Genomic DNA, 13,149 nt, shown 5'->3' with positions numbered 1-13,149 from the left:
TTTTCTTCTTCTTTCTACCTACAGACATTATTTACATTGAACTTTTGTATTGTAAGTTGAGCTTGGCTTGCGCTTGCCTTTGCCGCGTGCTCATTTCGTGAGAATTTGTGCTTGTTGACTATTTGAAAACAACCCCAAATCGCTAATTTAACAAACTCAAAAGCTCCCCTGCAGCATGATTATGTTTTCCAACATAAGTGCATACAATCTACATCTGTTCACTTTACTCTGTTGCAGTTCGTTCTAAATTTAATTTGTTTGTTGACGCTCAATTTCAGTGCTCGCTGTAAGTATCAATGAATTTATTCTTTCACAATACACCGATAATATTTTATTTTCATCTTGCGAACTGGCTCGAAAGTTACCATCGAGACGAGAATTTAACCCACCGCCTAAGGAACGCATTCAGTTGCGGTCCACCGCTGTGCAGTAATTAATGCTGGTGGTGTTTGCTTGGTTTGTCCAAGAACTACATTCCATGAAAATGGGAGTTCTAGTTTGCCACTAGAAGCTTCTTTCGTGTTGGTCCCTAAGTTTAATTGTAGAGCAATCTTTAGAGATGATAGGTAATGTTTGACGCAATGAATCCTGCCTTTCTTAACTTTTCACATGTGTAAGGTGAATTTCTGCGAGTGGATCTGGTCAAATTTTTGACCAAATCGGCAGCATTGCATCGCAGAGGAGGACAATGCCTGGCTTAGTCAAGAACTAATCTCAGGGGCCTGTTGATTTTTGGTCAACATTCACTTTCGTGAACTCTTCAATCCACCTCACGATGTGGATCAAGAGTTTTGAATGTGGTTGTCATTGCTGTCAGTACAAAGACCAAATCAACAGCGCAAGTCTGCAATCACATATCTCGCTTGCGGTGTTTGAAAATCTCCACCTCTTATGTTATTTTTTTAAAGGACAACAAAGTGACATCATTCCTTGAAGTTTTTGCAGAATTTTCCTTTCACAGAGAAAAAAAATCATGGCAGTTTTAAAGAATTGCTGTTGAGTAGTTTGCTGTGTAAATAATGAAGTGTAACAGAAAGTCTGCGACGTCGCAAACTGAGTTATGTGACTGCCGACTTACACCGTCGAAACATTGTAGGTGCACCATTTTTTGTAGGGAATTTTGTTTTATTGTAACACAGATTAGCAGTAAGTAAAAAACTTGATAAAATCCAATTGCAAACAATTTGACCAATGGGTTTACAGTTTGGCTTGCAATGATACACAGGGCTATGACGTGAAGTCATCCTGCACAGAAAGTATTCATCCTAGTATTTCTCACAAGAATACTATTGGCATTCCTGTGAGGGGTTCCTAGCAAGAAAACGAAGTGCTATTCAAGAAGATTCCCTGCCTTGATAATATTGGATTTTTGCAATGAAAATTTTTGGAAAACAAGCAAATACCATGTTTTATAAATACTAAGGTTTACTATTTATTACCAGAGACTGTCATTGCGGTGAATAATCTTGAGACTGATATAAAGTTTAGGGCATATTCTGTCTTTAGATCCAAGGAAATCAAAAGGATGTCAAAGGAATCAAATTTAAAGCTGAATTAAATTATACAAAAACATTTGATTTGACATCCAAACAACTTGCTTTCTAAAGATGCATTTCAAGGTGCAGTCACGGATCAACACGGTCGTCTCGATAACTGAAACGTCGAAATGTGCCCCAACAAACAAACATGCCCTCCGAAATGAACAATTGGCGAAAGAATGCTAAAACTAGCCTGAAATCAAACAATTAATGTGTGAGACTTCAAAATTATGAAAGCCAGCCATGTACCAAGATGTTTGAGATCACATTTACAAGATTTGATGGTATAATAAGCTTGGAACATCATACATAGTTATCAAGTGAATCCTCCCGCCCTCCTGCCTATATCCTCTGGATTTCCCTATGTTGGTTTGTTGGGGCACGTTCGGACTTTCGAGATATTGAAATCATATGGAGATGTGATGTCACAATAAATGTGTGTATAACAGCAGAAGACTGAGCAAGAACAGAGAAGGAGCCTCTATTTAATTGATCTTGGACTCGTCAGATGAAATCAAATCTCTTGTACGCTTCAATGTTGTGTGCCTATTATGAATTACACAAGTAGTAATTTTTATTTTTAATCTATTTGTTCTCAGATTCACCATCATACAATGCATTCCTCCAACGAAACTTCATCGACTGGAGCTAGCCTTGAACAGAATCCAAATGAACTTATCCCAAGCATGAAGCTCCAAAATTCTTTGTCAGTTACTGACTTCAAATTGGGCTGCAGCAAAAAAAACAATGAATTTTGCAACCAACCTGGTTCTAATTTTAAGAATAAATCGTTTCAAAGAATTACCTTGAAGTCATTGAATGGATTTCTTAAGGCAAAGTGTCGAGTTTGTGGCATCAATGCAACAAAATGTTTGAAGATATTTAATGAAATAACAGAAATAGCAAATTTAGTGAACACTTATTTGCCCATTCAGGTTTGTTGATTTCTTAATCATTAGTAGCATTTGTCATTTAAAAACAGCATAATTTTACCCTATCAGGTGTGGGTGAAATTGTAATTTTTGAGTCTAAGGAAGGTTTAAATTGCACATTTCTAGCTTAATTAGCTTATTTTTATGGGGCTTGTAGCTTGATGGATAATTGTCTCGACCCCCCCCCCCCCCCCCCCTATTTGATAGCATAGCCAGCCTTTGGCATTCCAATGTATTTTTCAACCCATGTAAGCTAAAAAAGTTCATTTGACTTTGCATTCATTGCATGTAAGCCTTCCCATTTACGACATCGGTCAGTTATAAAAAACCACAGAAAAGTACAAGTAATGTGCATTGAGTTTTCATGAGCAGGTGGTTTGAATTCACGCACGAAGAATCATTAAATATCTTTTTAAGGAGTTTATTTCCGTAATTTTCGTTGTGCGCATTGTGTTTTACGTGAAATTTTGATTAAGTAACATGTATCAGAATGCTGAAATTCGTATCTTGTCTAGTGGTCTTTTAAATTTTCTCAATGATTTTAGTATAATTTTTTTTCAGCAAGGAGTCTTTGCCCTCATTGAAATATATTTTCACCTACATCTCATGTCTTTTGTCGTAGGTTGGCGAATTTGACCCTTATCCAAAAACTATTTGCCTGGAGTGTCTTGGAATTTTGCAAACAACGAATGACTTGGCTTATCGAGCTTCTCAGGTTGACATTGCTTTCAGAAATAACTTTGAAAAGGTCACTGACTCAACAGCAACTGAAACGTTATTTGACAATAATTCCCAAACGAGGACTAGCTCAGGCAGCAGTTTCTGTGAATCAAAGTCCCAGGAGAAATTTCCCAGTGACTGCTCCAAAACTGCCTCAGCCGCTCAAGCGGATCAAATTCCTGAAATCCTAACCTCTGTAAATCTTGTCAGAGTGTAAGTTTTTTCTTTTTAGCATTCTAGATTTCCAGTTGTAATATTGTGGAATGGGTCAGTTGCGCTGATCATAGAATCGTGTTTTGATGCTTGATTCTTGTAGATTAGCTGAAAATAATAAAATTCATCCAAACCGCAACTTTCTACATTCAAAATTAACGGAGATATAGCCCATTGAAAATTCAGGTTTTAGACATCATTCACCACAGCAGTGACACCCTTGGTTTCTTTCTGTTTTGTTCAATCAATGATGCAGAAAGTGCAATGCGGAACTTCAACATTATTAAACGTAAAGAAACTCAAGAAACTAACGGCTTCGCACTTTATAGATCTTATCATGCGATAATGCGCCCCGAAGAGATTAGGCGGTCAGTCAGTTCACCTCCAGTTTGTTTACGTTGAACATCGTTGAAGTTTTGAGTTGCACCTTCTGCATCACTGATCGGACAAAAGAAGAAGTAACCAAGGGTGTCACTGCCGCGTTGGATGACATCAAAAACCTGGCTTTGCAAAAGGCGATATCTCGGTTAATATTTATGTAGGAAGTTGTGGTTTGAACAGATCTTATTACTTTCAGCTAATCTACAGGAATCAAGCATCAAAACACGATTCTGTGACCAGCGCAACTGACCCATCAGTCTTTGGGCCATGATGCTCTTTTGCGCTCTCTCCTGAATCTTCCTAAATATCTTTTGAAGTCCCCAGCCACCTTTTTCAGCAGTCATAATGGCTCAACTCTGAAGCGACATACTAGCTGATCTGCTTCACTTCATTTGCCTTGCATTTAGCCAGGGTTTCACCAAAAGGACCTTTTGTCACTCTCTTCATAAGTGACTCATGGCTTGCTATGCAAGTTGAGTTAATCACGATTTCTGCAGAATCATCAATGCAATGTGTCATCTTGAAATGAAGCTGAATACCCAACCGATGCAAATGAACTAAGTTTTCTGAGAAAGGAAATTGATTAAGTTTCTGATGAAATGTGCATTTGCGAATTTTTTCCTTCGTCTTCTCCTGAGAAGCATTTTGACATAACAAAAAGAAGATAAGTAGCTCTCTGTAACAGTTTAGTATATTGGCTCCTTGCATTATTATGGGCTATTTGGATATTAGAGATGTACAAAAACAACTTCTACCATTAGCACCACCCTTCAGTTATGCATGCTCAGCTGATGTCTTTCCAATAATTAGCAGTTTGATTAGAGAAGCACAATACAGCAAAAATTATCGTTTGGAATCAGTATCTGTGAGTTAGTTTACCCTTAGAAAAATATGCAAGTAAAGAAAAGAACATTTATATTATTCCCAAAACCAACTGAGAATGATACAATTTAGAAAACGTGATTATTCAGTACTTTTGGAACAGTGTAAATTCTTAAGAACCAAGAGAATTCATCTGTGGTGTTTTGAGTTTAATTTATAAGTCCGTGATGAAACATTTATTTTATGCCTTTAATTTCTTTAGGTTCTTATATTTTTTTTCTATAACCACGGTCGACTATAAACTGGGCACCCAGTGAGTTAATGATTCAAATACTCAACATTTTGATAAAATGAGGATAATCATTGGTGTGTGAAGTTTGAAAATATTTTGTTTTTCAATTGAGATCAGTAATTGTACTTTCCTCCTTTTTTAGGTCATCTGTCAAATCTGTTTCACAGGCTACTTCTAAAGCCAAACCAAGTCGTTTATATCTGACTAAAACTAATGTTGTCAACAACTTTGTAGCTGACTCAAACAAATTAAGGCAACTGCCTTTAAGCAAGCTCAATAAACGCATGAAAAATGAGCTATCAATGCCATTTCAAGAATCAGTGAGGTACACTAAATATGGTACTCCAATAAAATGCAGCAAGAAGTCTCTCAAGGCCTATAGCTCTGATGAGGAATCTAACAGAGTTTCAGATTTTGAACATTCTTATGCCAAACCAGCCAACCAAGAACCAGAATGGTTGAAAGGTCTAGAAGGGAATAACAATGATTTTGCAGGTCTGAATTCAGAAGAAAATTCAGCTAGTGATTCCATTATCGATCCCACAAGTAAGTGTACTTAATGATTTTTCCCGATTATGTTTAGAATTTCAAACCCAGGCACTCGAAACTGTTATGGCCCTCACTGAGTAATCAAAAGTCTCATTCATTATACCCGAATGCAAACAATTCCAATTGTTCGTTGATTCATCAGAAAACGCCTCTCTTATTTTAAGAAATCCATTCTTTAATGGGAGAAAATTCTGTGCAAATTAAAAATTTTATTATAACCTTCTTTGGAATACACATAGGGTGTCTAAAAAGTATCTAGACTAGTTTGGTTATTCAAAAACAAAGCCAACTAGCGGATAAATCTTGGTCTCATTTGAAAGATCAAGTCAAAAGGTATGGATGAAGGCCAGGATCAACTCATTTGATCAAAAATTGACAAAGTGGTGGTAGTCTAAGTAATTGAAAAAAAAAAATCTGGACCATTCGTTGTTTTTAGTGAATACTTCTACCAAGCTCAGCTTGCAGCTAGAGCGTAGCTAGGCGTAAATGCTTGAAGAAGGTAGGAGACTGAAGCGCTTAGGTGCCACATAGTATCAGAATATGGCATAAAAGTAATTTGGATGTACATAATTGCAGGTATTATCAAGATGGTTCCTTAGGGGTCTGCCTTCCTCATAAAAGCGGTGATCTTATATGTAGCTGCTCAACACTGTAGAAATTTAAGTCCCTTGGCACCCCTGAGTAAAAAATTCTAACTATGCCAAAATTTGTAACCTCTTTTAATTTTCTCTCCAATATTTCTATGTTATTCATCTCAAGTTTGATCCAGTCATTTAACTGTGTAAGTTTTAGCCAAGCCAATAATGCTTTCTTGAAAGTGGTCTATTTTTACTTGTATATCTCTGGGACTTCTTTCTCAAGTGCCTTGATTATTTTTTTTTTTTTAATCATACTCATATCTAAAGTTCTTTTGATCTCATCCTTTATTCAAGAAATATTTCATGAATTCTTTCAGGTGTTGTAGAATGTATGTTGTCAACTCATACGCAGAACAGCGAGGATGATTCTAATGAGATAAATATTGTTCCTTCCAATATTTCGCACTCTGATACCGAAAAAAAACCTGCTGAGACACTACCAACTCTTCCACTCGGCAACGGCAAAATGTCACCTGTTGCTCCAAAAGGCTTTGAAATCAGTTCCTTTAACCGACAAACAGTACTTGCACAGGTTTCTAAACTGTTGTCAAAAGAATTTTTAAATGCGCCCTCTAAACCTATCTCGGGTACCATCCAAAGTCCAAATGAATCACCTGCCAAGAAGAGAAAGCGATTGATGTTTACGTAAGTTACTGTTTTCACTTCATTGATGCTCTTTTTATCAACTTGTCATCAAAGCCCCTAATGCTTTTTTAATTTCCAACAGCCGATTTAACTTCTGTGATTGATAGTTTAACTACTTTTCTGTACCTATGCAGGTGGAAATGTAAGCATCCGAATCCATTTTTAATAATATTAGGAAAAACGCAACAATATTCTTTAGATTAGTCAAAGTATGAGCGGCCAATTTGATTTTTAAATTGGATCTGGCGAAATAGTTTTAACAAATACAAAGAAATTGTTTTAAGAAACTTTTCTTGGATATTAAGGTTGTTCCTCAAATCAACTTCTAATGATCGGCTCACTCCTCTCAGCCATGTATTTTTCAGCTCATCATCCTTCAGGTGTTAATATAAGACCTATGAGAATGAATAAGAAAATTATCATCTGATAAAGCTTGGTCAGTTGTAACGTATATTTATGCCTGGTAAATCATTAGAGAGGTATCTGTAATAAGTTACTGAAAGTAAACATCTTTCCCTGCAAGCTGAAATGATCCTGGTTTTCTAAATCTCAAACAATTTATATTCAAGGGATGCAGCATATACCTGATCACATGCCTTAGCAGCCACAAAAGAATGACAAAAGATTCAAAAAATCTTGACAGGGGAAAAATTTCAAGGATCAAAATGCTTGCATGTATTTGTCTCTGTCTGCTTAGAAATTCACTGTATTAGCATCTCAATTGGGGCTCTTAGAGCAACTCAAGTGAGGCAGAATTCAGAAATATCCACCGTAAACATCTACAAAAGAAAAAAGAAAACGGAAGTTTCCATTTTTTATGATGGCAAGAAAGTTTATTGAGGGATGCCAGAAAAAATGTGAAGAGCTGCCGCCATTGCACACGAAAATTTGGAAGATTTAAATTCTCCGCACCTTTTTCGTTTTCCGGGGAAATTTCTATTTTATCTATCCTTTTTATGCCCCAGGATTTCTCAAATTGATCCCAAGTCTCCAGTTAATGCGCCGCAGATGCCCCGATTATCACAGGAGTCCTTCCCAAAATACACCAAATTGGTCATTCATGGGTGCTACATATGTAACAAAAAGTTTGGGACTTTAGCACAACTTCTTTGTCACATGCAAACGCACGCAGCTGCTGACAAGTGTTGTCCTGTTTGTGAAAGAGTGTTCAGTCGAGCCTCTATCCAGCCATTACTCCACCATCGCAAAGTACACAGTGAAGCAGAACTTGTAAGTATTTATCAGGAATTTTCATTTTTCAATATTTTGAATATAAAAATATGTTTCCCTTGAAGTAGCAACAAAAAAGGCTAATGTTAGCAAGTCTCAAAATTCCTAAGGCAATTGAATAATCTCTCAACAACTAAACTCTGCAACCTGATATTGAAATTTCTGCCAGAATGACATGACATCGACAGTCAATGTTTTATGAAATGAGAGCTATGCCTTGTCTTATCTTGCCTATTAAGTCAAATAAAGTTTCAACTAACAGACTGCTGGAGTTTGCTTTCTAAGTTCACCTCTCATCAGGGCATTGCCTGGTAGGCTTCCAAGTAGCTGGAGACAAACAATTGCAATTTTGTTTCAAGACATCGCCTTTTTCCCTGTTTGCCACCTGAAATAGCTAATTTCAGGACTGCACAGCATGAAATTTATCATGCTCATTCTGCATTATAGACACTCTGAGCTGAGAGTAGATTTCACACCATATATTGGTCGTTTGTAGCTTTCTTCCTGCAAATACATTAAGGCCTCGATTTATCGGATCGCACTTTAACGGATTCCGCAATGTATTGAATCGATTTTCTGGTTCCTTCCAATTTTTCCCGAATTAACGAACTCCGAAGTTCAATGGATCAATTCGTCATTCCTGTGAATTCCAATAAATCGAGGTCTCACTTTATAATGAAACATATTAAATTTAAACTTGAGGAGATTCCGGTGTCTGATTTTAACTTGATAACGTATCTCATACTTGCATCCTTCATAATGCTTGAGAGGCCGATGAAAATTTAATTTTTTTTTTTTTTTTTAAATGCTTTGCAATTTGAGCAACTCACACTCCACTCCATTTCAAGCAAACTGCACCAGGAAATGTATCAAATTTCAAAATTAAGAGTCTCCTTACCCACTCCAAATTTTCGAATTACAATCCCATGCTTGTATTCATGATATACCATCAAAAAAGAAAAAAAAAATCAAAGAGAGAAAACTGTTTCTGTAAATTCAGAGGACTTTCCATCTCTAAGACATTTACAATTTAAGTTCAATGTTATTTTATGTTTTAAAAATGTATCAATTCCATTATATCAATAGATTTCCATCAAATCTGAAAATTGAGGCATTAACTGTTTCTCATTTTCCCTCTAGAGTGTTGCATGATTTATTGGTAACCCTTCAAAAAGTGGGGGAAAAAAATTGATTTCTCTCCTCTGTTTTCAGAAAAAGTGGACCACTGGTTCAGACGAGGAAGGGAAATTCAAGTGTGAAAGGTGTAGCAAATTTTTCATCAGCAGAGTTCATAAGACATTCCATGATGTCTACCACCACGATCTGAAGATAGTGGCATGTGGATATTGTGACGGTGAGTACATTACTGAAGAGACCGTGATAAAACATCGCAAGGTATGCAGTGCAAATGGAGAGTCTTTCAAGAGATCTTGCCCACTTTGCTTTCGTGAGCACCAGAGCCTGGAGGCCTACCAAGAGCACATCCAAAACCATGCAAAAGACCACACCTGTGACCTTTGTTTTTCCTCATTTATTTCAAAGGGCTCTCTTCAAGAGCACATTCAAATTGATCATGCAGATAAGCCGTACACGTGTGACACTTGTGGCAAATCGTTTGTCTCAGAGAACTGTTTGCAGCAACATCAAGAATCTTTTCACAGGAAACTCAAACAATCTTGTCATCTTTGTTCTGCTACATTTTCCTCCCTTAAACAATTGGCTGCTCATACGAAGACACACATCGATGCACCTCTCAAATGTACGTTTTGTTCAGAAATTTTTCAAACATCGGCAGAGCTGAAGACACATAGGGCCTCTCACAGCGAGTTGGTTTGTTACCTGTGTAATGCTGTTAGCATTAATGAAGAAAAATGTGTAGAGCACGTTGCACGTTGTAGAAAGCAACGAGAAGAACGTTTAAAAGATGCAAATCCAGAGAAAAACTGTGATGGGGAGGTAATTAAGATCCAGAAACAGAGGAAGCATAAGCATCTAAATTTAGCCTGCAATTTTTGTCATAAAAAATTCTCTGATAGCACATCTCTGCGCAACCATGAAACCATTCATTCTGGAGAACGGCCCCACCTGTGTTCACAATGCGGTAAGACTTTTCGCACCTCAAAACTTCTACTCAGACATTCAAGACTGCACTCAGACATTAATTGCTATGCTTGCCAGTATTGCTCTGAATCTTTTCAGACCATGGATAAATTATACATACACAAACGCACAAAGCATACTAATAAATATAGCTTTAAATGTGATATGTGTAATCACACTTACTCTTTAAGGAAGCACTTCATCATCCATTCGCAGATATGCAAATATTTTGAACCATCTTCGAATATGTCATCAGAAAAAACAAGAAGGTGCATGTTGTGTCCAAAGGTATTTACTGCACTAACGATCATGCGACATGAAAGGATTGCACATGATCCCAAATATCCAGCCATATGCAATATCTGTGATGAGCAGTTGACAAGTGTCCTTTTGCTGAGGAAACACTTAGAAAGGCACTACAATAACAATGAGATTAAAAACATTAGATGTCCAAACTGTCTGAAAATTTGCGCAGACGATGCAGATTTCAAAAATCACGATTGCGACTCAAACGGAGGTAATGACACAAGGGAGGGCTTAGTTGAGTCGCAGGCTCAGCAAGCTGTGGAAAGTATCCTTCCACCTCTGTCACCTCTATCTCAAGAGCTTCGCTCCTTTCAGTCGGAAAATCTCTCCGAAGCTGAGCTTATTGGAAGTGCAATCAGCCAAACATCACCCTGTGAAGCTCAGTCTTGAAAAGTTTGGCAAACTCGATGAGATGAGTTTCCACTAATTGTCCGAGATTTGTGCAATTAGCCTCACAAATTTTCTGGTATGGAGTTTTTGGTGCTGAAAATGTTTTCAGGGAACCAGATTTTCGAGCACAAAGGTCTCAGTGCTGTAGAAATCGAAAAGAAAACGGATACAACCCCAATATTTTACCGATGCTCCATGAAAAAGTTAACCTGAAGAGCTGAAAGCAGTATTATATCAGTTCATCAGTGTGTAAATAAATTTGGTCATGTATAGAATCTCGCCTGTTTTTTGAAAGCCTCTGTGATATACAGGGTGATCTGAAAGTTCCACATCACCCCTTTAACTTTCTTGCTGATTCAACTTGATAGCTCCGTCAGCGAAAAAAGTACAGGGACGGTGCTGAACTTTTAGATTACCCTGAGCATGTTTCATAACTTAGAAAGTAGCAAATAAATTGTTTCTTTCTTGATTTCGTTTATCTATGTAACTCTATATTCTTGTGAATTTTTGTCATCCTAGTTACTTTTTGTATTTGCCTTTCAACCCGACAGCCTAAAATAAGTCATTTTTCATTAAATTAGAAAATCATTCTATGAATTTAATTTTTTTTGTTTCATTTTATTTATTTCATTGCACATTAAAAATCTGCTAAATGTTAGCAATATTGCAATACTCTTTATTTCTTTTTACAAGATTGTGGAACTCATTAACTTAAATAATTAGGTATAGATATATTCTCACTCAAGGTATTGACAGAATTTTGTTACTCTCCAAATGCAAATCGGTACAGTAGATGTTCAAGTTAATGAAACACTTCAAGGTGATGCGATGATTGAAACCAACCATGAGTGTCCTTTCTCTGCATTCTGGAACCTTTGTCATCAATGCGATATTTAATTTCAAAATTTGCTCTAGCCTGCACTCCTTAATAACCTTGCCCGAAAGCTGCCCGATTAATTGCCAGGCACAAACAGCCATCTAAAGGCCACTGAAGAGGCAACTCTAGTCATGAGAGAATGAAGGAGTGTACGACTTACATTTTTTTACCCTCGACCACTGTCTCCAAGATCGCAAACTGTGCACTTGTTGCCTCCATCCGCATGACCGCAATTTGATATTTATCCCTCTCCGTGCAGAACCAGCCCTAACAAGACTTCTGAGGAGGTCCCTCAGAATGGAGTTTGAATTGCCTAAAACTTATCTGTCGACTGGACTATATTTTGCACAAAGGAATCAAGAGCACTGCAATGTGGTATCAATTGTTTACAGATATATTTTCATTTGTTACTATCAAATAACAGAAAGTGGACCGAAAAATGAGTGTACTTGGAAAACTTCCATTTTTATTTATATTCTTTGAATGCATTCATAGAAACAGTTTGAATTGTTTAGTATCCTTGCATGGTAAAAGAAGTTGTATGCACAATCTTGGCAGCATTGCAGGGACATCATCTTTGGAAAGGTAGTTCAAATTATCTTGATGTGTTTTGCCTTTCTTATCATCGAACAAAAGAATTCTTCTTGTGACAAGCCATACCAAGTTATGAGAGAATATTGACTATCGTTGTGGTTTAATGGAAGTTAGCGTAATAAAAAATTTCAAATCACATTACACATTTCCAAGACATCACCTTGTGGCTAAAGTTTCAGCTAGATTGTACTCATACCAATTCTACCGTTCGGCAACCTTAATTACTTCAAGTCAAAGAGAAAGTGCCTCTATTAACACTGATGACTCTTGTCCTGAGTCAGCAACACAGTATTGTGTTGAGTGCATACTTTCTTTTAATAAATTATCTAGACAGAGGTAAAGTAAGAAGTCTACTGCAAGGCCTTATTCACATTGCCATTTTTCTTCTTCGAGTGAAAAAGAGATGAGATTAGTTTTTTTGTAACTTTCATTAAAGATTTAAAACTATTAAGCAATGAATTTTTTATTAATTTAAAGAATAAACTTTTCTTTACCTACGTTGCTTGTCATTACTTTCATTTTTCTTATCCTTTCTATCTCTCACGGAATTCACGATTGTTTTTTGCACTGTTTGAGTTCCTTTACCCATACCTTTGTCCTCTGAAATACCAAATATAACTTTTTTAAGTACATTAGCTTTAAATATAGCTTTTTCTGTCTCCTTTCATAATCGACCAATATGCAGGGTAAGAGTTCAACTTCCTCAAGACTTTGTCCTTTATCAAAATTTCTTTAAGGATATGCTGAGTGTATCCGAACGTTTCAACATACTTCATACTACAAGTGAAGAATCAACGTTAGTAGTCTCATTAGGATTAGTCAATTCAAACTTCCTGCTTACAAAAAAAACCAAAAACAAAGCAGTTCAAGTCGGACATGAGAACATCTTGTCCACTCAGCAAATAATCAGTGTTCAATTTAA

At 36.7% G+C, this 13,149-nt stretch overlaps 1 protein-coding gene across 1 annotated transcript; it reads left to right on the top strand.

The window, feature by feature from the left end:
• The first annotated feature begins 10 nt into the window (after positions 1 to 10).
• Positions 11 to 12,724, top strand: LOC109033747 (uncharacterized). The gene is made up of 7 exons (XM_019046506.2): positions 11 to 286; positions 2,138 to 2,473; positions 3,093 to 3,403; positions 5,041 to 5,444; positions 6,403 to 6,730; positions 7,696 to 7,960; positions 9,173 to 12,724. Exons 2-7 carry the CDS (start codon positions 2,153 to 2,155, stop codon positions 10,754 to 10,756), a joined length of 3,213 nt encoding a protein of 1,070 aa, XP_018902051.2. The 5' UTR covers positions 11 to 286; positions 2,138 to 2,152; the 3' UTR covers positions 10,757 to 12,724.
• Positions 12,725 to 13,149: the final 425 nt, after the last annotated feature.

The sequence above is a fragment of the Bemisia tabaci genome, chromosome 2 (assembly GCF_918797505.1).
Source record: "Bemisia tabaci chromosome 2, PGI_BMITA_v3".
Lineage (NCBI taxonomy): Eukaryota > Metazoa > Arthropoda > Insecta > Hemiptera > Aleyrodidae > Bemisia > Bemisia tabaci.
This window is presented reverse-complemented; position numbering and strand designations above follow the sequence as displayed.